Genomic DNA, 25341 nt, shown 5'->3' on the forward strand with positions numbered 1-25341 from the left:
GAGGGCCCGTCGACACGAAATGAGGAGATCAGCGCCAGCACCGGAGGCCATCTTTGAGGAGGAGATCGTCGGAGAAGACGTCTCCGGGGACGAGGATCCACTCGAAGATATCTCCGAGGACGAGGCTCCACTCGTCGCCGAGGAAGACTCGCCTGATCTCCAGATCATATCGGGGGCAGAGGACTCAGACGACTCGATTCCATCTCTGCAGCCCGTGAGTACCCTTGCCCCTGCACAACATACACTACCCAAGCCAAAGGCAGCGGTCGGCACTCCGCCCATGGGTCCCAGTCGAGACCAAAATCTACCCTCAAACGCCGCGCCTTCGGGCTCGGCTCCCAGGAAAAAGACTACGCCTCCGTTGCCTCGGCACCGACTAAACCACATGTGCCAATTCCACCTCCTCCATTGGCACTGAAACATCCTTCGACACCGAAGGACTCTTCGACACCGAAGCCAAAACGCCCTTCAGTGCCCAAAGACAAAGATCCTTCGGCACCCAAACCAAAAGACACATCGGTGCCGAAGCCAAAAACTGTACCGGACCCGAAAGCTTCGACTCTGAAACCTTCCGGTTCCAAAAATAAAGATGGAAAGCGAGAGTCCGGCGCCGAAGGGCTAACGAGACCTGTCTCCACGCCGAAATCTCCAACATCGGTACCAAACACTCCAAGGCCTGATACAGAGACACCTAAACCATCTGACTAGCCTACCAAGCCGAAACCACCTTCAGCACCGAAAAATTTGCCACAGGACTCGATAACTCCTCCTAAAGCAAAAAACATAAAACAACCCCTATCGGCACCGAAAAAATTGACGCCGAAGAAGATTGTAGAGGAGGAAGAACTGTTTAGACCAGATCCTAAACAAAGAAAGGTCCATATCAATCCAAAAACTGGACATGTGGAAGCCATTCCTTACAAGAAGAGACCAGCAGACACACCACTTCTACCTGTGGTTCCTGCCAAGAAGAAGGATTCCTCTCCTATCCCTCCTTATTTTGAACCTATAGCTTCTCCTGTTCAATCTCCTGCATCATCACACCACACTGACGAGGAGTATGATTTAAGTGGGGGGAATGACGTACCAGAGCCACATACATACCCTTTAGATGAGGATGTCAATCCAGAATATCCTAAGGATGACGACATATATGGTTTTCCACCACACAATGTGCCAGACATTCCTGATGCTCCGTACTACCCAACAAAACCTTCCCCTCCAGAAGATAGTATTGGGTTTAATCATCTATTAAATAGAGCTGCCCTTTACCATGGGGTTCCAATGCACTCTGACGCCATTGATGAGGATTTTTTACTGGATACATTTGAGCAGTCACAAAGGTCTACGCAAATACTACCCATGATCAAAGGAGTCAAAAAACATGCTCCAGACATATTTAAAGACCCGGTACGATGTAGGGTGTTAAATCCAAGAATAGAAAAGAAGTATAGACCAGCACCATCTGATCCAGTCTATATTAAGGGACATCTGCCACTAGACTCTTTGGTAGTGTCTAATGCACGTAAAAGAGCCAATTCCCAGACTTCTGGTGACACGCCCCCGCCTGACAAAGAATCTAAAGTTATTGCTGCATCAGGGAAACGGATTGCTGCGCTGGCAACAAACATATGGCGCATAGCAAACACACAAGCCTTACTCTCACGCTATGACAGAGCTCACTACGACCAGTTAGAAAAACTAATGGAGCACCTCCCACATCAATATAAGGATCAGGCAGCAGAGCTCTTACAGGAAGGCAAATTAATACCCAATGCCTCAATTAAATGTGCACCAGATGTATCTGACACAGCATCCAGAGCAGTCAATACTAGTGTTATACTCAGACGTCATGCGTGGTTACGCATTTCAGGTTTTAAGCCAGAGGTACAGACTACCATCTTGAACCAGCCCTTCAATCAGAACCAGTTGTTCGGGCCTGAAGTAGACAACACACTAGAAAAATGAAGAAAGACACGGACACAGCTAAGTCTATGGGTGCATTACAATCCACACAGACTAGAAGTTCCTTTCGCCGCTCCTTTTATAGAGGAGGCTCCAAGCAGACCGGCACAGATACAACATCATCTTTTAGAGGAGGATACAGAGGCAACAATAACAAGGGAAGAGGTAGAGGTAATAACAACAACAACCGCTCCTCTTCCACTCCCAAACAGTGACTTCCCCCTGCCTCCCCTACAGCATTCCACTCCTGTGGGGGGCAGATTATCACAGTTCCTACCTGTCTGGAATTCCATCACAACAGACAGATGGGTAAGACAAATTATCCAACATGGCTAATGTCTAGAACTCACAGCAACCCCCCCAAACATACCACCCAGGCAGAGTCCAATGTCCACAGAACATATAACTCTGCTTCAACAGGAAGTTATAGCACTTCTACAGAAGGATGCTATTCAAGTAGTTCCTTTAGAGGAACGGGGAACAGGAGTTTACTCCCTGTACTTCCTAATTCCCAAGAAGGACGGGACACTAAGACCAAGTCTAGACCTCAGGCCCCTCAACCATTACATACTATCAGATCATTTTCACATGATCACTTTACAACAAGTACTCCCACTACTACAACAGGTAGACTTTCTTTCAACACTAGACCTAAAGGACGCCTATTTTCATGTTCCTATACATCCTGCGCACAGGAAGTATCTAAGGTTTGTCATACAAGGACAGCACTTTCAGTTCAAAGTCCTTCCATTCGGGGTCACAACAGCACCACGACTGTGTACAAAGTGCTTAGCAGTAGTAGCAGCACATCTCAGAAGACAACAGATACATGTCTTCCCTTACCTCGACGATTGGCTCATAAAAGCAAAATCGTTCAACCAGTGTGTCCAACACACAAAACAAATAATTCAAACATTGCACGACTTAGGGTTTACAATAAACTACACCAAGTCGCACCTAGAGCCTTTGCACGTTCATCAGTATCTAGGAGCTACCATAGACACATCCACAGCTCTAGCGTATCCCAGTCCAGTCAGGATACAGAGCATTCAGACCTTAGTCTCCCTTTTTCAACACCAGCACGCTCTCCAAGCCAGAGTGTTCATGAGACTGATAAGCATGATGGCGTCTTTGATCTTCATAGCTCCTCACGCAAGACTGCAAATGCGCCCATTACAAGAATGTCTAGCACAGCAGTGGAATCGGGCTCAAGGTCAGCTCTCAGGCCTGGTGTTGGTAGACAGCCGTACATATCGCTCTCTGCAATGGTGGAACACCAAACATTTGACAAAGGGGACAGCCGTTCCTAGAACCTGTTCCACAGATAGTGCTCACGACAGATGCATCCCTCACAGGATGGGGAGCCCATCTCTTGCATTATACCACACAAGGCCAATGGAACAACCAACAAAAACAGTTCCATATCAACCATCTAGAGCTGCTAGCAATTTTACTAGCACTCAAAACGTTTCAGGTACAGGTACGAAACAAAGCTGTCCTAATCTGGACAGACAATATGACAGCCATGTATTATATACAAAAACAGGGGGGACACACATTTGGAGATGGGCCATTCCTCAAAACATACACCTGACAGTAGAACACGTTCCAGGAATTCACAATCAGATAGCAGATCTGTTGAGTCGTCAGTCACAACAGATTCACGAATGGGAGATACACCCACAAGTTATTCAACCATTCTTCCAAATGTGGGGGCATCCACAAATAGATCTGTTTGCTACCCACGAAAATGCAAAATGCCCAACCTTCGCCGCCAGGTTTCCACACCCACGGTCTGAGGGGAATGCAATATGGATGAATTGGTCAGGCAGATTTACGTACGCTTTTCCGCCTCTCCCACTCATTCCACTAGTAGTACGCAAGCTCAGACAACAGTCTCTCAAACTAATACTAGTGGCTCCCACATGGGCACGTCAGCCGTGGTTCACCACACTACTAGATCTCTCACTGGTTCCACATCAAAAATTACGGCTCACGCCATCCCTGTTAACACAGAACTATGGAGAAATAAGACACCCAGAACCAAGCCAACTGAATTTGGCAATCTGGCTCCTGAAGTCTTAGAGTTTGGTTACTTAAACCTACCACCAGACTGTATGAACATAATTAAAGAAGCTAGAAGACCCACTACCAGAGCATGTTATGCCGCTAAGTGGAAAAGATTTGCAATATATTGTAACAATAATCACATTGATCCTCTGGATGTTTCCATCCAAAATATTATTTGCTACCTTCTACACCTACAAAGGTCAAATTTGGCTTTTTCTTCCATACGCCTGCATCTGGCAGCAATTGCAGCCTATTTACAGAATAGGCAACATCTATCTCTCTTTAGAGTACCTGCAATTAAAGCATTTATGGAAGGATTAAAACGAATAATCCCACCTAGGTTACCACCTGCTCCAGTATGGAACCTAAACGTGGTCCTTACATTACTTATGGGACCCCCTTCGAGCCTTTACACAAGTGTGAATTGCAATTTCTAACATGGAAAACTGCTTTCCTTGTTGCCATCACCTCTCTCAGAAGAGTTAGTGAAATACAAGCATTCACAATACAAGAGCCATTTTTCCAGATACATCCTAACATAGTGGTTCTTAGGCCCAATCCTAAATTCCTGCCAAAGGTTATTACTCCTTTTCACCTTAACCAATCAGTAGAGCTACCAGTGTTTTTCCAAAAAACGGACTCTGTTGCAGAAAGGGCCTTACACATATTAGATGTTAGAAGAGTTCTGGTATACTACACAGACAGGACTAAATCCTTCAGAAAGACAAAACAACTATTTGTATCTTTCTCTCCCCCACACAAGGGCAATACCATCTCTAAAGGAGGAATTGCCAGATGGATTGTAAAGTGTATACAAATATGCTATCAAAAAGCGAAACGTACACTAACGGTTCCTCGTAGAGCGCACTCCACTCGCAAACTAGGAGCCTCTATGGCTTTCTTAGGAAATATACCATTAGAGGACATATGCAAGGCAAGAACATGGTCTACAATACGCACCTTCACTAAACACTATTGTGTTGATGTGCAAGCCAAGCAGCAAGCTGCAGCAGGCCAAGCTGTCCTTCAAACACTATTTCAGTATGCTGCAACGGATACAAGCGACCACCGCTAGGGGAGACACTGCTGCTCAATCGTTGCAAAAGTGTACGATCTGCAGCTCATATTCCTCGAACGGAAAATGGTACTTACCTGTATGCATCTGTTCTTGGCATGTAGAGCTGCAGATTCGTAGACGCCCTCCCGTTTCCCCGGGACTTGTATCCGTTCCAGTACTCATCTTACTTAGATGCACACGCATGGACATCCTTTCTCTTTACTTCTACTAACTCCATCATTTCAATCATGGCGAAAAACAATCTGAGGATGTGGTCGATGACCATGCGCAGTATTGTCCAAGGGAGGAGTCACCTATCTCATGACTACAAAGACTTCTTCCAAGAAGACAACAACCTGCAATCATCCGAGCCCAACACCAGGTGGCGATCTATTGCAAAAGTGTACGAATCTGCAGCTCTACATGCCAAGAACAGATGCATACTGGTAAGTAGCATTTTCCTCTAGGTGGGTGAACTCTCAGCTAGGTGTGCTGATGGAACAATATTCGTAGTGACTCATCAGGAAGGAGTGTTGATGACCATTGGAGTGTTGTGCAGTATAATTATTGTAGCTGTGAGGAAGTCTAGGGAGGAAAAGTCAGAGTGCAAGGATTGCATTTTGAGAGAATGATGTCAAGGTTTTGTGTAATGGCAAAGCCGTATTACTGAAGTATTGTCTCCAGATGTAGTTTCTCTCTTTCACAGTAGTTTTTCACTTCTTACGCACCACAAACTCTAAGGCAGATTGACATCGAGTGGTTTCCCTTCCTCTCATTTGTAGGAGGCAGAAAGAAGAGGGCCACAATAGAGGACGATGTGGAAGCTACAACTTCAGCACCTACACCAGAACTTACAGAGGTTTCTACACATCCTGCGCAGAGCGAGGCCACACAGGTGCGTGGAAAGGGTGCAAGTAGAGTCATGCATTAAGAGAAGCGTTTCATGAAACTGATTGAAGCAAATATCACAAATTCATGAGCAAATCCCAAGACTAAATTTTAGAAAAGCATATTAATTCTCAACTTTCCACCTATGTTGAGCTTAGGGGAATCCTACATCCATCACAGTCAGGTTTCAGATCCGGTTTCTCTACAGAATCCACCTTGTTGGGAGTCTCGGAAAACATCCGTTTCCGAGTCGACAGGGGGGAAACCGTGGCACTCATTTTGTTGGACCTGAGTGCCGCTTTTGATACGGTCTCCCACCCCATCCTTGTCAATGCCCTCCGATCTTCGGGCATTACCGGATCAGCTCTTAACTGGCTTATTAGCTTCTTATCCAACCGTACTTTCCAAGTTTTTTCCTCCTCATCTGCCTCCCAATCCTTTACATCTACGTATGGAGTCCCACAGGGTTCCATCTTCAGCCCCTTGCTCTTCAACTTATACGTCAGACCTCTGGCGTCCATTGCGGAGCAAGCTGGGCTCACAATTTACTCCTACGCAGATGACACCCAGATCATCTACTCTCTCTCCTCAGACCCTTATGCCCCCTCTTCCACCCTCCATTCAGGACTGAACAGCATCGCAGCCTGGATGTTGGACAACAAACTTCAACTGAATGGGGGAAAAACAGAACTTCTGCTGTTTGGACATAATACTACTTTATGGGGCCCCCAACACTGGCCCGCTCAAATGGGCACTCCACCCTCTCCTGTTAAATCAGCTCGCAACTTAGGCGTGATCTTCGACGATCAACTATCCATGAAAAGCCATGTGATCAAAACTTCTTCCATCTGCATCACAATTATCAAATGGCTACGTAAGATCATTTGGATGCTGCCTATGGATACCCAGAAAACTGTTGTCCAGGCTCTAATTACTTCAAGACTGGATTACAGTAACATCCTTCTCCTGGGCGCCAGCAAAGAGGTAACCCGAAAACTTCAAACAGTTCAAAACATGGCAGCACGGTTGCTCTGCAAACTACCCAACACTTCCCCCACCTCTAACTCTCTCCGCGCACTTCATTGGCTCCGGATTGAAAATCGCACGAAATTCAAAGCTCTTTGCATCATGCACAAGATAAACAATGGCATGGCCCCACCATATCTTACTTCCTTGGTCCATCATCACTGTCCCCCCCGCACCTTGCGTTCATCTAATCAACACCTCTTTTCAGTGCCTAGAATCAGAAAAGCCAGAATGGGAGGCCGCTCATTTGCCTGGCTAGCCCCTTCACTTTGGAACTCTCTCCCCCTTCAGTCACGAAAAGAACCTGACTATCTCAAATTCCGCAAACAAGTGAAACATTGGCTCTTCAATATGTAAGCTTTCTTCCCGTTGCCCTCCCCTCTGTCTATGTTGATTTTAGCGCCGGGAAACCTACGGGTAGCTGAGCGCTCTACAAAATTAAATATAATAAAATGTGGGTGTTGATGTCTTTGGCACAGAGTTTAATGTATTGTCTGTGCTTTCTACCACCTACTAGGCCAACACAAGTGTTCACTGAACACGTCTGAATGTTTGTGTGGTTTTGAATAATTCCAGATAGTACTGGGGTAGTGAGAATGTGCAGAATGGTAATCTCGTGTTCAGAGCTATTGTGTAACACAGATATTGTCAAACAAATATCGCAATTACAAGAATATTGTGAAAAATAATATCATAGGTAAGAATATTGCTTTTTTAAGAGTTTTGAAAAACCTATTGCATGTAATATTGATTTTCCATAATTTTGTGATGTTTTAGGATTTCGTGTTTTGTAAGTTATGTTTTTGTCAATTGTATTGAGTTTTTTCTTCTTGCTAATATTTTTAAAGTTTTTGTTTATTTAAATTTTTAAAATATTGGAGGGTTGGGTTTGGTAGGATTTATTAAAAATATATTTTAAACTTTACATTTTTTCTCTATTGTAAAATATTTTTTTAATTGAATATTTAGATTATGTAAATTATTTAATTCTTTGAATTATTGATGTTCTTTAATTTAAGGTGTTATATATTTTTTTATTTTTTTTGTTGAATATCCATTGCCTGATGTAGAATGTGCAAACGGGTAACTATTCGCAAGCATGATGGATATCCTGTTCGCCTTACTACAAGTGTAGTATATCCAGATGCACTTGTAGAAAGTTTGCTTGGATAGCCGTCCATTAATATATATTTTTTTTATTAGTTAGGAATTTGTTTTTAGTATTACTATTTTTTTGTGGGAACGTGGGATTGTACGAGAGTAGGATGGTAAGTGTTTTTACAATTATTTTGTTTTATTGGTAAATAATGTTTTAATTGGTTATTTTATTAATACGTACATTTATCATTTAAATACATTTTATTAGTATTTGGTTGTTACAGACATGGCAACATTTTTTTTAATTCCTTTTTTACGTGTATTTTAATAGATATCTTTTACTAATATTCCTTTTGGATGCTTTTATTTTTTTTGTAAATATATATTTTATATTCTATTATAACAAACAAGAATGAGTTCACTGCCTACTTAGCTAGGGTTACAGGGATGGATTCTTATAAATCTTGAGGCTAGTATGCCACAGATCCACAGGGTGTTTTCTACGAACCCTCACTCACCGACCTAGTTGGTGACCTGCTTCATCATTGGGTTCCCACCCTGGTTGCTGAATGCCTCTGACCTCTTGGCCAGGTTCCCGCTCTCCGCCCAAGCAGCTCTGCTGTAGCCTCGTCTGCTGCTGCCCCAGACACCTCTCTCCCTGGTAGGTGTTCGAGGCCCTCCTCTACCCGCAACCTTGCTCTTCTGCTGCTCCACTGCTGTTTGTCTGCCTTGTTATGCCGGTTTTTGGCTTTTGTGTCTTTTTCTTGTCTTTATTTTATTTTTACTGTAATTCTGTGCCTTATTTTGTCTGTGACTCTGTTTCTCTGCCCTTCGTTTGTTTTCTCCTCCCTGCCCGTTCTTGCTGCCCTTTTTCCCTGCCGATGCTCCCCCGTGGCTCCTCCCCCTGCTGTTCTCGCACCCGCCTCCCGGCTGTTCTTCCCTCCCCAATGTAATGCCAGCCGGTGTGCAGCCGCGCAGCTGGCGCGCAACCCAACCGCGACCAGCGCCAGGGACCCTAGATCTCTGACCATCCAACGCTACGACTCATCTGCCCTCCTCACACTCAACCCCAGAAGGAGCAACAACTACCAGCTGTCCACACCAAGCACCACTCACGGACAGTTCTCCTTCCATCACTGCCGCCAGACCTTCAACACAATCCGCACTCCCAAGGTCACCACCCCTGCACCGAGCGCCAACACTTCCGAAACCCTGAGGTGCGTCCTCCTCAACGTGCACTCCCTGCACAGACACGCCATAGAGATCTGGGACCACCTCAACACCCTCTCACGAGATGTCGCCTTCTTTTCAGAAACCTGGACCAACGCCTCTTCTGCCCCCGACATTGCCACCCCTCACGGATACAAGGTCCAGGGAAAGGACCGCCCAGGAGAAAGACCTGCCTTCGCACACAAGAGCTCCCTCAGACTCTCCACCACAAGTGACTCCTTCTCCACCACCGAACAGCTTCACTCCCAGATCCAGATCAGCCCGAGAACCACATTTCGCAGCACCTTCACCTACAGACCCCCCGGGCATCGTTCGCCTCTACCATCGCCTACCATCGCCGACCTCATCGCACCCCACAACATCGCCTCCATGGACTACATACTCATCGGAGATCTGAACTTCCACTTCGACAACCCCAGTGACCCCGAACTCCACCACCCTCCTGGACAACCTCGCTAACATCTGACTGAAACAGCTCGTCATCACCCCCACCCAAAAGACAGGACTCACCCTCAACCCCATCTTCGCAGGAGGTTACAACATCCACTTCAGCCACACCACGCAGCCCCCATGGACGGACCACCATTGCGTACACTTCCATGTCAACAAACCCACGCCACCCAAACCTGTACTGCACCTTCCACAAAGGAACTGGAGCAAAGTCACTAAGGAGCAGCTCAAATCCACCCTCAACCGCTACGCCCCCACCACCTCGACCAACGGCAACCTCGCAGCCAAAGAACTCCACAGATGGATCTCCAACTGCGCGGACGAGCTTGCACCCCTGTGTAACTCCGACAGACTGTGCCCCAGGAATGCCACCGGGTTCACCGCCGACCTCCAAGAATTCAGACGCACCTGCAGACGTCCCGAGAAGAACAAGAGAAACGGCAAAACATCAGAAGATCGCATCACCTACAAGAACGCCATGATGGAATACCACCAACGCATCAGATCCATCGAAAGGACCTTCATCCAAAACAAGATCCTCGCCAGCTCCAGCAACTGCAAGGAACTCTTCAGCGTCATCCAGGAATTCTCAAGCCCCCCCAGCGAAACCACAGACATCACTCCCTCCCAGGTCCTCTGCAACAAGCTCAGATCCTACTTCCATCTGAAAATCAAGGGCCTCTAGGACCACTTCAACGACCAGACACCTGACTCTGAAACCAATTCTTTCACCAGCAACGCCAGCCAGCCCACCATCTCCTCCTGGACCTCAGTCACCACTGAAGACACCACTTCGACCATGAAAGACATCTATTCATAAGCCGCCACGGACCCCTGCCCTCTGCACCTCTTCCACAGAGCCGCCATTGCTCCAGAACTTTGACTCCCCATCAACGCCACCTTCAAGATCTTTCCTGACTACTAGAAACGCGCAGATGTCAGACCCCTGCTCAAGAAGACCTCAGCAGATCCCACGGACCTCAAGAACTACCGACCCATCTCCCTCCTCCCCTTCACTGCAAAAGTTACTGAGAAGACGTCGATGCCCAACTAACAAAATGTATCGAAGAAAACTCCATCCTCGACTGCCCCCAATCTGGATGCCTCCGCAACCACAGCGCCAAGACTGCTCTACTCGCCACCACAGACGACATCCGCACCCTCCTCTCGACCAAGGACACACTGCATCCCTGATCCTACTCAACCTCTCTGCAGCTTTCGACACCGTCTCCCCCCGCACACTCCCCGCCAGACTCCACGATGCCGGCATACAGGGAACCGCCCTCGACTGGATCCGCTCATTCCTCACCGGCAGAACCCAAAGAATCAGACTGCCACCCTTCCTCTCCAAACCCACAGAAATCAACTGCGGAGTACCCCAAAGATCGTCGCTCAGCCCCACGCTCTTCAACATCTACATGGCCTCCCTCGCCACCATTGTTCGACTGCACGAACTTGGCATAGTATCCTATGACGACCACACCCAGCTCATCTCTCCCTCACCAAGGACCCCATTACCACCAGACTCCACTCTAGGAAGGAAGGAATGAAGGACGTTGCATCCTGGAGGAGCAGAAGCTTCCTGAAGCTCAGCTCGGAGACAACAGAGGTCCTCGTCCTCTGACCTTCCCCCTCTGCATGGGACAACACCTGTTGGCCCACCGCCCTCGGCTGCCCTCCCAACCTCCACTGGCTCCCCGTTGAGAAGAGAGTTACTTTTAAGATACTCAACCATGCCCACAAATGCCTCCAAAACACCGGACCCCAATACCTCAACGTGAGAATCTCCTTCCACGTACCCAGGAGAAACCTCATATCCGCCGACCTTGCCGAAACCCTGCACATCCGCAGAGCCTGAACAGGTGGAAGTGCCTTCTCCTACATCGCGGCCAAGACCTGGAACGAGCTCCCGATCGACATCTGACGCACCCATTCCCTGAACATCTTCAGGAAGACATTCAAGACCTGGCTCTTCGACTGAATGGAGCTGCTTACGCCACCACCCGCGTCTTGAGACTCTCACGGATGAGTAGCGTGCTTACAATTTCCCGTGATTAATTGATTGATTGATTGCTTCCACGCTGTGCTATGACGCCTAATTACAGCTTAGCTGGTTTTCTTGTGATTGTGACCGTGTGTGGTGGTGAATAGCGATTTTAAAATTGGCTCAGGTACTCCTACCACAAATAGTGACCTGGTCAAAATTTAAAAACAGAGGTGGATACTTTTGGGATTTAAGTTGATCCCAATTATCCTTAAATCGGTCAACATGTTTCAGCCATCTATCTAAGTAAGGGTCAAAATGGCTTTCATTAGAGCTTGTACGCTACGGCATGCGGAATAGAAGTTTGTACTTGCAAACCTTTCAGTCTTGGAGAGAGTCACTTATTGCGACCGATCCTGTAAAGATAAGCGCATGAGACAAACATATATATCATCATGTAGGTAGACTTGTCCTGCGGTCATGGCAGCCAAGCTTGCACCACCCCTAATACATCCATGCAACAATTTCTCATTGTGCCAGAGAATGCATTTTAAGTACAACACATCCCCACTATCATTTGTAGGGTCATTTATTTTAGCATTTGGTTTCAATTTGAAGTGTGGGCCCAAATTCTTGGAAGACCACCATATTACTCATAATATGGTAGTCGATCTCTTCATGGGATGCTCCAAGGAGGTGGACCCTATTGTCACACTCTGTAAGTCACAAAGCAAAGATTATTTATTGTAAAGTTTAAATAAAAGAAATATATATATAATATATTCATCATATATTTTTTCCAAAACGTTCCCCTCAATTAGTTAGGTTGGAGTGAGAATATTTAATTTAACCCCTTCAAAGTTCTACACTTTCTATGCTGTTGCTTAGGTTGTAGTATGAAGAGTAAATCTGACTGCCCTCCCTCACACTCCACCCCATTCAACATGTTTCCTGCTGTTACTTAGGTTGGAATGGGAAGAGTAGTTTTTATTTCTCCAAATTTAAACACTTTTTAGAAATTTCTGTTGAGGTTGGAATGGTTAGTTTTATGTTTTAATTAAGTTTAATTGTTTGGGAGATATTTTTTTCGCTTTTCATGTTTAGTCGTTTGTACATAAAATTATAAATATTTTTCCTTTCCTCTCCTCTAAGTTGCAACAATTTTCATTCATTTTTGTATAATGTTTTATATTCGTATTTTTGATTTTTCTTTTCACTTTTCTGTTATTTTTCTTTTTTGCAATGTTTATATTTTTATTTTACTTTTTTAACTTTTAGTAATAAGTGTCAGATTCTTGAATTTATGATTTTGTGTAATTAAAATGTTTGCTTTTATATCTACATGTTTTGTGTTAACAATTTTTTTAGTTATGTGTTTATTTGCTTTTAATTTCAATTTGTTGTATTTATTTGTTTAGGTTTTAATTTTTTTAATTTTTACTTTTTTAAATTTATATGTAGCCATATGTATATTATGTAATTTTGATGCAGTGATCATAATTTTAAATATATATACTTTCCGTAATATTGAAATGTTATAGACAATATTTTTGTACTTTGTAAAGACGATATCTAGGACCACAATATTTTTTGCTGCCATATTTTTATATTGTGAAATTTTTGATTATATTCTGTTCTATGAGCAGGCCAACAACACCTATGGGCCTTTTTATGTTGTCCTCCCCCCTTATTGCTCTTGAAGGCTAGATTTCTATAGTACCTGGGATGTGCGGGTAATCCCTGTTTGAATAAGCTAGTCTGAAGTGCATCCTCACTACTTGGCACCTCTTCTACACACATTAATATCAAATTTGTCTGCTTTTGTGAGCATATGTTGGTACAAAAGGGGGTGGTGATGGACGGAGCATCTGAACCAATCAACACTCACACCCAGTCAAGTTGGCGAGGTATGCTCAGATGTGAGTCCCTTGCTCACTTTGCCACTGGATTCAAGCAAGCCTGGCTGAAGACGGCTGAAATGCCAGAAACCGGTCCTAGGAAGCTCGTGTTCGAGGCATGTGGGCTGCTGAATTCATATCTGTGCATAGATCGCCACCTAGTGTTGGGTCCGGATGATTGCACATTGTTGTCCTGGAAGAGTCTTCAAAGTATCACGAGATAGGTGGCTCCTCCCCTGGACTACAGTGCGCATGGGCATCCTCTCCATCCTCAGATTGTTTTTTTCCGCCATTGGGTTCGGATGTACTTTCTTGACTCGAGTTGGGAATCAGTATAAAACTCTTTGCGCAAGGCCAAAAGGCCTTCGGGGCGTCGGTATTGTCTCGTTAGGTGCCTATACATCATCCAGTTCTTCGAACAGGACGTCGAAGGCGGTTTGCCTTTTCGACACCAAAGGCCCCAACTACGACGACGATGGAACGGAGCCTGTTCAAGATATGCCCGGTCTGCGACTCAAAATAACCTCACATTGATGTGCACCCAGTGTGCAATAAATGTTTATCCCCGGACCACGACGAGGCCAGCTGTATGGCCTGTTCCAAGTTCCGGTCGAAGAAGACGCTTCGACTTCGACGCGCAGCGTGACAGTCGGCGCAAAAAGCGGCGCCCGACCCAGAGAACATCTTCGAGGCCGATGACGATGAAGGCGTCGATGAAGAGGATCCTGACCAGCAGTCGGACCCTGCGCCGGAGCAGGACTCTACCTTCGATGTGGACGAAGAAGAAGACTACGTCCATGAAGAAGACGTCGTCGAGGTAGGAGACGACGCAGAGGCCATCGGAGCCGTCGATGACGACTCGAGCGATGAGCAAGGCCCACCTGCAGTCGCGGGGCCTAAACTTGACACTGTCCTCTCTAAGGCTCAGGTCGAGGCATCGCCGGAAGGCCTTAGCCGAGATCTACTCTACATTCTATAGCCCCGCGTCTATGCCCGGCTAAGAATACTTCAAAGGAGCCATCGGTCGATCCATCCAAATCGAAACCGAAACGAACAGAGGCGAAAACGAAACGGAAACTGTTGAAAACAGTCCTCGGTTCGACGCCCTCGGACTCCTCGGCTCCAGTCAAGTCAAAAAGTGTTGTCGACCCTTCGGGGTCACAAGGGGGCGTCCGCCCGAAGAGCGGGGCGCCGAAGCCAGTCTCGACGGTCAAGCTCGTCACTCTGACGCAATCTACGTTGACGTCCAAACATGGCGACACTGCCAAAGGACTCCAGACTAAAAAGACTGTTGAACCGACGCTTGCATCCTCCAAGCCGATAGTAAGCAAGGCCCTCGAGTCGAAGACAAAACCCGACCCGAAAGAGCATATTGCGTTAAAGTCCGTGCCTGCGGCACGTCCGGCGCTCGAGTCGACGCAAGGCCGCAAGCATGCTGGTGAGCCACCAAAGCAGATCGGATCGAAGACTCCGTCGATCTCGAAGAAGGTCGGTTCGTCTCAGGTGCCTCCTCCAATTAAATATGGACTGTCCCCCGACCGCTCGACCCAAAGCGTTCGAACCTCAAAAGGGTGCCGAAGTGTCAAAGAAGGTGTCGGGACCTTCCAAGTCTCAGTCCATTCCAGAGGAGGTAATGTTCCAAGCACCCTCGTATGACAATCAGTCGAAGCTTTTCATCGACTCGGATTCTGACAGGCTCACCATTCACAAACGGAAAATCGCTCCAGAACATCCTTTGGAGTCATACAAAATCCCTCTCAAAAGGAAGAGGGATTCAGCCACCTCACCTGTTCTCTTCGAACCTGTGGAGTAATACACCCAACAATATGCCTATTCTCCCACACGCATCAATGAGGATGTGGTAGAGGGTTACGGTCAGATTGAATTTAATTATCATGCTGACGCGGATCAAGATGAACCTCAACCATGGAATGACCCGGGGTTGACCCTGATGAGCCACACACTGCGCCTGATGCTCAGTCCTATAATGTGAAGACCTCGCCTACTGAAGACACGGCGGCGTTTAACGCTTTACTAGAAAGGGCGTCCATTAACCATAACGTGGAAAATCACGCAGATCCAGTTGAGGAAGACTTTCTATTCGATACTTTCTCCACCTCAGAAAAATCAGTAAAGACATTGCCTATGCTGAAAGGTGTCCTGAAACATGCTTCTGACATTTTCAAGGAGACCACCAGGGCAAGGGTTGTAAACCCAAGGATTGAAAGAAAATATTGGCCTGCGCCTGTGGACCCTACGTACATCAGGGGCCAGCTCCCATTGGACTCCTTAGTTGTGGCTAATGCTCGCAAGAGAGCAAACTCTCAAACTAGTGGTGATGCTCCTTGTCCGGACAAAGAATCCAAGATCTTGGAAGCTTCTGGCAAGCGTGTAGCTGCTCAAGCGGCTAATATTTGGAGGATCGCAAATACACAGGCCCTATTAGCTAGATACGATGGGGCTCACTACGACACGTTAGAACAGCTACTGCAACACCTACCTGATGCTTATAAGGAGGGAGCAGAAATGCTAATACAGGAAGGAAAGTTGATTTCGAATGCATCCATCAAGTGTGCACTCGATGCAGCAGACACGGCAGCTAGGGCCATCAACACTAGTGTTATGCTGAGACGTCATGCCTGGCTCCGCATCTCTGGTTTTAAACCAGAGATCCAGACAACTTTGCTTAACCAGCCAGTTAACCCTGACTTTCTTTTTGGTCCTGATGTAGACACGACCCTTGAAAAGATTAAGAAAGACACTGAGACAGTAAAATCCATGGGGGCCCTGCAGTCACAGCAGTTATGGGGCAGTTCCTTTCGTCGCTCCGGTAACAGGGGAGCCTCTAGCCGTCAAGCACTGCAGCAGGCCCAATACAACAAAGGGAGCACGCAGACCACCTATAACAAAAATAACAGGGGTGGATATCGTGGAAACAGCACCAAAGGCAGCGGACGTGGAAACAACAATGCCAGATCCTCCGCCCCCAACAAACAGTGACGCCTTGTCACTGCCCCCAGACCATTTAACACCGGTCGGGGGAAGACTCCAGCAGTTCCTGCCGGTCTGGGAAGGCATCACCACAGACAGGTGGGTGAGACAACTTATCCAATACGGCTATTGTCTGGAACTAACCTCCACTCCTCCCAACATACCCCCAAGGCACCATCCTATGTCCGCAGAGCACATGCACTTATTGCAGCAAGAAGTACTCTCCATGCTGCAAAAAGGGGCAATAGAACTCGTGCCTTTAGAACAGCAAGGTACAGGGGTGTACTCTCTGTACTTCTTAATCCCAAAAAAGGACGGTTCCTTGCGGCCCATTCTAGACCTCAGACCCCTGAACCAGTACATCTTGTCAGAACATTTTCATATGTTGACTTTACAGCAAGTCCTACCATTGCTCAGTCAGGGAGACTTCCTGGCAACCCTAGATCTGAAAGATGCATATTTCCACATTCCTATCCACCCAGGTCACAGGAAGTATCTCGGGTTCACCGTCAACGACCAGCATTACCAGTTCAAGGTCCTGCCTTTCGGGGTCACCACTGCCCCCAGGATGTTCACCAAGTGCTTAGCGACGGTGGCTGCGCACCTTCGGAGACAGCACATCCATGTCTATCCCTACCTGGACGACTGGCTTGTCCAAGCAAAGTCAGCTCAGCAGTGTGCCGGCCACATGTCACGCACAATTCCCCTCCTACACAGTCTAGGATTCTCATTGAATTACCCAAAGTCGCACCTTCAGCCCGCTCATGTACAACAGTACCTAGGTGCAACAATAAACACTCTAACAGCAACAGCGCAGCCAAACTCTGCCAGAGTCCACAGCATGCAGTTGCTAATTCAGAAATTCAGGCCCCAGCACTCGCTCCCAGCGCAGGTATTCATGCAGCTGATCGGTATGATGGCCTCCTGCGTCTTCATAGTCCTGCACGCGAGGCTACACATGCGTCCGCTTCAGGAGTGCTTGGCACAACAGTGGACCCAGGCTCATGGGCATCTGAAAGACCTAGTGTTGGTGACCGGTCGTGCATACAACTCTCTGCATTGGTGGAACACACACAACCTTTGCAGGGGACGACCGTTCCAAGAGCCTGTCCCACAAATAGTGCTTACGACGGACGCATCTCTCCAGGGCTGGGGAGCGCATGTCCTCCATTATACTGTGCAGGGACTATGGACGACGCAGCAGCAAAACATGCATATCAATCTGTTGGAGCTGATGGCAATCTTCATGGCGATGAAGGCATTCAAATTGCACCTCTGCAACAAATTTGTGCTGATCCGGACGGACAACATGACTGCAATGTATTACATCCAGAAGCAGGGAGGCACACACTCTCCGCAACTTTCTCATCTAGCACAGAGCATGTGGAAGTGGGCTATCCAGAGGAACATCTTCCTCATGGCAGAACATCTTCCAGGCAAAGACAACCAGATGGCGGACCTGCTCAGCAGGCACAGCCATCAGATGCACGAGTGGGAACTACACCCCTCGGTGCTCCAACCATATTTCCAGCAGTGGGGTCATCCAGCGATAGACCTGTTCGCCACAAAGGAAAACGCAAAATGCCAAAGCTTCGCCGCCAGGTTCCCACACCCGCAGCCTCAGGGCAATGCGATATGGATGAACTGGTCAGGCAGATTTGCGTACGCTTTTCCTCCAGCACCGCTCATACCGCTAGTGGCACGCAAACTGAAACAGCACTCCATGACTCTCATCCTGGTTGCTCCAACGTGGGCAAGGCAGGCCTGGTACACCACGTTCCTGGAACTTTCAGTGGTGCCTCCCCAACGGCTGCGCCTCACGCCCAGTCTCCTCACTCAGAGCCATGGAGACATTCAGCACCCAGATCCGCAACAGTTGAGCCTTGCAATATGGCTCCTTAGGTCATAGAGTTTGGCTACCCCAACTTGCCCCCTGACTGTATGAACATCATCAAGGAGGCAAGGCGACACACAACTAGGGCATGCTATGAAGCCAAATGGAAGCGATTTGTCATATACTGTTCTAATAATGACATTAATCCGCTAGATGCGTCCACGCAAAACATCATATGTTATTTGTTGCATCTATACAGATGCAATCTGGCATATAGTTCCATCAGGATACATTTGGCCGCCATGGCAGCATATCTTCAAAACAGGCAGCATCTTTCCCTTTTCAGAGTGCCTGCCATTAAGGCTTTTTTGGAAGGACTCAAAAGAGTGATCCCTCCCAGACACCCTCCTTCACCCGTCTGGAATCTAAACATAGTTCTCACCAGACTCATGGGGGCCCCCCTTTGAACCTCTTCATTCTTGTGAGATACAGTTTCTTACATGGAAAGTGGCTTTTCTAATAGCCATCACATCGCTAAGAAGAGTTAGTGAGCTTCAAGCCCTAACAGTTCAAGAACCTTTCCTACAAATTCATGCTAATAGAGTAGTGCTACGTACCAACCCTAAATTCATGCCTAAGGTGGTGTCGCAGTTCCACATTAATCAAACCATAGAACTGCCAGTTTTCTTTCCAAATCCTGATTCAGTGGCAGACCGAGCACTGCACACCTTAGATGTTAAAAGAGCTCTCCTGTATTACATCGACAGGACAAAAGACTTTAGAAAGACTAAACAACTGTTTGTTGCCTTCTCTCCATAACACAAAGGCAACCCTATTTCCAAATCAGGTATAGCCAGATGGATTGTTAAGTGCATACAAATCTGTTATCAAAAAGCTAAACGCACATTAACAGTTCCCCCAAGAGCGCATTCCATGCGCAAGCTAGGGGCATCCATGGCTTTCATAGGTAACATTCCCCTAGAGCATATATGTAGAGCAGCCACATGGACCACCATACATACATTTACCAAACACTACTGCGTAGATGTACACTCCAAACAGCAAGCTGCTGTAGGACAGGCTGTTCTCAAAACCCTTTTTCAGACTGCTGCAGCTGGCACGGGCAACCGCCGCTAAGGAGGTAACTGCTATTTATTCTATGCACAGATATGAATTCAGCAGCCCACATGCCTCGAACGGAATATGCTACTTACCAGTATGCATCTGTTCTTGGCATGTAGGGCTGCTGACATTCATATCGCCCGCCCTCCTCCCTGGTGCCTGTAGCAGCTGTAGCACTCAGAATCATTCTCAAGCATGGTCATCACTTACTGTATTACACTCCATCTCTGCCACAATGGCGAAAAACAATCTGAGGATGGAGAGGATGCCCATGCGCACTGTAGTCCAGGGGAGGAGCCACCTATGTCGTGATACTTCGAAGACTCTTCCAGGACAACAATGTGCAATCATCCGGACCAAACACCAGGCGGCGATCTATGCACAGATATGAATGTCAGCAGCCCTACATGCCAAGAACAGATGCATACTGGTAAGTAGCATATTCCTTCCGGTCCAGGGAAGGCATGGCTTGGCAGTTTGGGCTGGACTGTTCCCATGAGGCACAGGGTCAGACTGATTTGCATATGGCCATGTCTGAACTGGGGTGGCAGAGTGGGCTAAAGAACGGTGATGGATTAAACCCAGATCTTTTGACTGGGTGCGAGTGTTTGATTGGTTCAGATGCTCCGTCCATCACCACCCCCTTTTGTACCGCTTTGTGAGCATATGTGCCTGTCCAGAAGTACCCACTCATCAATTATGTGAACCAGAGCCCAACCCTAATAGAATTACCTCCCATAACTTGGCACACCACCATAGCTATCATGGCCATCGTGTTGACAGTATCACATTAGACAGTAGTAGCTTATTTTGTGTGTGTTTCATTTTAGGTCCTAGAAGTAGAGCCCAAAGCTAACGATCGTCCACAAACTGCCCGTGGCCGGCTGGCAAGAAGAGCCTCTGCTACATTATCAACGCCAGCCAGGAGTAAGAAAATTAATGACACAGTGGGTCAGAATCTCCCAGGACAGGAGGTGCAGCCTCTTGAGGAGACTGAAGATGACAGAGTTGGCAAGAAAGGCAGGCGTGGTAGGGGCCTAAGAAGACGAGCTGCCATCGAAGAGCCAGAGTATGAAGGTGCTTCTGAGGCTGACCCGCTTACTCGGCTTGGTATACCAGAAGTGTGCATTGAAGCAGCCGTGACCACAGACTCTCTTGCTCCTGGTATAGAAGTATCAGCTACTCTAAGTGTAGATAATCCAGAAACTACTCGCGTTCTTGCTACTCACGTGGAAGCGCCTGATTCCAAACCTCCAAGTACTGATGATGCACAAGTTGTAACTAGTAACCATATTCATGTTATGGAAAAAGGAGCGAGGATCAGTAACCCACCACCGACATCTGTTGAAAAGGCTTCCAGAGATCCACCTCTTGCAGCTGCTGCAGCTTCTTGTATGGATCCGACTGATGCTGAAGAAGCAAGCATTGCTGGACATGGCAGCAGTCACTCGACAGCCACACCAGTGATGCAGAGAAGAAATGCAAAGCGAGGTGAGAAGGCTACTGCCCTGCCAATGACCGAGCAATCTATGACTCTTTCTGAGCCAGAAACTAGTGGAAATCGAAACAGGCGGAAGGCACCTGCCACAGAAGCAGAGAACAGGGAAGAGTCCAAGTCTGAGTTTGTTCCTGTACGGGGCCGAGGGAGGCAGAAGAAAGTAGTTTCCAGTGATGTTAGTGAAAAGCAGCAGGATCCAGTAGTAGCCCCAGTGGACTTACCCGCTCCAACCAGAGTGTCTCGGTCCAGGAAATCTGTTATTGGCAGTACGACTGAAGAAGTGGTTACACCAAAACTATCTGTGCGTGGTAGAACAAGGGGAGGAGGTCCTGTGGAGAAGGAAGGGGTGGAGGAAGAGCAGGATCAGCCTAAGGCATCAGGTGCACGCAAAGGAACAAAGAAGGTTCCCGTCATCGAAGCAACCAAGAGTACAGAACTGGAAACCCCATCCGAAGTGAGCACAACCACAGACCTAACCTCTGAGCAAACACTGAAGGCAAAGACTAAAAACAATCATCCAAGCAGCAGTCATGAAGGAAGGACTTGCCCACCTGAGCAACTGCCACCCACTAGCGTACAGAGGGTGACAAACAGTCAAGCAGGGGGTGCTGTTGAGAAAGAAGAGCTGGTAGACAGTCATGCTGCAGCCCTCAGCATAGAACCAGTTGTGCCAAATAATCAGGTGGAAAACCTCAGTGCAGAACAGGCAGTGACGAGTATCCAGACAGCAACAAGCGACCAGACTGAAAATGCTTCTACTCGAACTCCCACGAGGCGGAGAACAGTGAGCGATGGTGAGCAAGTGATAAATAATGTGACCTCCACCACTTTAGATGCCCAAGCAGCTAGGAAGAGAAGGACAGTTGGTAAAGAAAAAGGACTAGATGTTCTCCAAACTGAGAAAAGCGAGGCGAAAGAGGAAGTTGAAGTAGAGGCTGGAATGGAATTAGATACTCAAGTCAACAAGAAGAGAGGAACCAGAAAGACTGTAGAAGAGACAAGAGATGCCCTCCAAACATCTAGGAAGAAAGGTACTGTAGTGACCGAAGCCTCCACCACAGCCTCCCAAGCTTCTGAAAAGGAAGAGGCCATAGATGCTTCTGAAGATATAGTGGTCGCTGAAGAGACAGTAGCATCCAAATACTCTAGGAAAAGAAGAACTATAGAGGTTGGGCCAGAAGCAGCAGAAGAGGTCAGGCAAAATGACCGACTCTGTCGAGCACGTCCGAATAGAGGAAGTACAGCAGCAGCTTCAGAAGTAGAAGAGGTCCGAAACTCTACCTTGGCCCCCCGAACTTCTAGGAAGCGAAGTGCCACAAAACAAAGTGAAGAAACAATGGAAGAGGTTAGCAACCTCAGCCTAAGTGTAAACAGTGAACAGAAGATACACGAGACAAACTCTGCCACAAATAGTGCAGCCTCTTCTGCTGCCGGTGACGAGAGCAGTTTAAGAGAACTTGCAACAACTGCAAAGGCAACTGGGCGGCGAAGAAGGAAGCAGACGGGGAAAGATGTGGCAGCAGACAACAGAGATGAACAAACACAAAGCTCCGAGCATACTAAACTATCTGAAGGGATTGTTTCTGATATAGCCATTGCAAGTGATGTGGCACATAGCAGCCAGAGTGGGAGAAATCTGGAAGTTGCAGGCAAAGAAGCAGAAGAGCCCCAGACGCAAGATGCTGAGATCGAGAAAAATGATTTCAGCAAAGCTGAGCAGAAGGATAGGATCAATGAGAAGAGAAAATGGATAAGTACTTCAAGTGAAGAAGCTGTTGTGTCTGAGTCTGCTGTCACCTCAAGCACCCGTCTTCAAGAGGCCGACTTAAAAGGGGGAGCTACTGGTCGCAGGAAGAGGCAAAACAAGAGCGAGGAGGGAGGCCATGACAGTGCTGAACAAGCAGAAAGCACTGAACAGAAGAGGAGGAGGAACAACACTGCACCTAATGAAGATGCAGCGGCTGCAGTTGCCATTGATGAGGCTGAGAATGGCCAGAGCCAGGGAAATGTGGAAAGTGCTGCATCAGAAGGCGCGATATCCCAGAAGAAGCAGGCTGCTACCTTGAAGAAAGCAAAGAACCAGACAGAGGCACCACAAATCAGAGGAAGAGGGTCCCAGCGGAAAAATGCAAGAAAAACTGTAGAGGCAGAAATTACAGAAGGGGAGCAGCTGGCATCAATAGAGGCAACAGAGAACATAGTAAGCTTGCCCAGTCAAGAGGAACTTCACTCCAGTGCTTCCAGCAGGAGCAGTAGCCGCGGACGGAAACAGGTGGGCTGCGTTCCAACCTCTCTAAAACCAGACCTGGTCTTCCTTCCATTTTACTCACATTTTTCCAGAATCCAGATTGTCTTTCAATTCTCCTCTCCTCTCCTCTCCTCTCCTCTCCTCTCCTCTCCTCTCCTCTCCTCTCCTCTCCTCTCCTCTCCTCTCCTCTCCTCTCCTCTCCTCTCCTCTCCTCTCCTCTCCTCTCCTCTCCCCTCCCCTCCCCTCCCCTCCCCTCCCCTCAGTGGCTTCTATGCTGCAGGCAGACTGCAATGTGCAGTATTTCACAACATATTGCAATTAATGTCACCTGGAAAGGTTGGGGGGGTTGGGTCCTCGGGCAAGTGCACCAGGACACTCTGGTAGTATCTGAGCGCGCTATAAAACAGCTAAAATAAATAAAATAAATAATAAAAACACGTTTTGCCGAAGCAATAGACACCCACACATGTTTAAAAAAATTTTTTTTTTTTAAAAAGTCTAAAAAGAGGAGAAAAAATAAACTAGCACAATTTGATCCACAAAATTATGAAAACAGTATCTCTAAACTGTTAAAAGAAAAATGTGAAAGCAGCGCAAACATATGAAAACGCACAAACAAAAACAATTATATCTAATCTCTTCTGCACACAATCTGTGTAAACAATTATGTGTAAATAAGGACTGGTTGGACTAAAAAGCCATGCACAGTAGCAGGTTGGCTGCCCATGGAAGCTTTTGGCCCCAGAGCATGGCTTCGGACACCAAGCAATGCTGCCAACTTATCTGTTGTACATGGAGGAAAGTTTTCCACAGCTTAGAGTCGGCTGAATATGATAAAAAATGTACTCAAATAAGAAAGGTAAAGTGATGTTATAGTTGGGTATGGGAAAACAAAACGTAACTTGCATTAACAAAACCTCAAATGGACTGAAAAAACAAAGCTTAAAGTAATGTTATATTTGGTATGTAAAAAAGACCTTAAGTTAAATTTTTTTAAACTCAGAATTTCACTGGGAAAAAAGTCAAAGGATGTTACAGTTAAGTGACAATGTCACACATAATGTAATGTTTTAACATCGAAAAATACACTGAACTTCTGCAGTTATAGGTCAGTCAGCTAACAATATCTTGTGCCCCGCCAATGACTGCGTATGACCTCACTTATTACATCACTCATGACATGTTATATAAAATAATTGATGGCAGCACGCACATCGTCCACGCTAATGCGCTTCAAATCAATCTATAAATCAGTGGATAATTTTACAAGGGGCAGTATGGAATGAAGGGCTCAGAAACCTATAGTTCGACTGCCTGTGCTTGTGTGCACAGTAGAACATGTGTAGTGCTGGATCCAATCTCATTCCGTATGGTAAAAGGTATGTGGTGTACTCTTTAGCTACCAGTGAAGTTTTAGGTGCAAGCAGAACTGCGTTTAAACAAGGCAGAGATTGAGCACAGCCAGTGTGCGTTGCAGACATACTTTTCAAATAGGTTGTTCTTAAATCAAAGGCCTGTACCAAACATTGTGAGAAATCAAGTTTTTCCTTAGAATACATTATTTAGCTGTGGCTTTCTGTGTACATGCTGACGCTAAACAGTTGTCCTGTAAAGCTAGAGTCCATTTTTATATAAACTGGAGGTTTAAAAAGTGCTAATAACTATTTCTAGAAGTTCACTGGAAATTGTATGACATAGATTCTTGAAGAATGAATGATTATATGGGTGAATGACTAACACATGGTTTAAATTGTACTTTCATCATGTGTTGTTCTAGTGGGGTTTCTAAGTCCCTAACCAACATGTCTCATTAAGATAAATAATTACCAAATATTTTCTTTAACAGTATACAAGGTTTAATAATTTACCAATTGCATTAATATCTACAGAGCCATTTTGTTTCATGAACACCTACATACCAAGAGAAAAAACACATACTATCTAATAAATGTGGCTGAATTCACATATATGTTTAAAGTCCG

The 25341-nt window shown here is 46.6% G+C and overlaps 1 protein-coding gene across 2 annotated transcripts in view; it reads left to right on the top strand.

Annotated features, from left to right (window-relative positions):
• MDC1 (mediator of DNA damage checkpoint 1) overlaps window positions 1-25341 on the top strand; it is a 174678-nt gene that overhangs the window by 105705 nt on the left and 43632 nt on the right. For both annotated transcript variants that reach the window (XM_086920828.1, XM_086920829.1), the window contains 2 exons: window positions 5875-5987; window positions 20444-23383. In XM_086920828.1, the coding sequence (XP_086776954.1) occupies window positions 5875-5987; window positions 20444-23383 (3053 nt within the window). The remainder of the gene's footprint in view (window positions 1-5874; window positions 5988-20443; window positions 23384-25341) is intronic.

Source organism: Lissotriton vulgaris, chromosome 5 (assembly GCF_964263255.1).
Source record: "Lissotriton vulgaris chromosome 5, aLisVul1.2, whole genome shotgun sequence".
Taxonomy (NCBI): Eukaryota; Metazoa; Chordata; class Amphibia; order Caudata; family Salamandridae; genus Lissotriton; species Lissotriton vulgaris.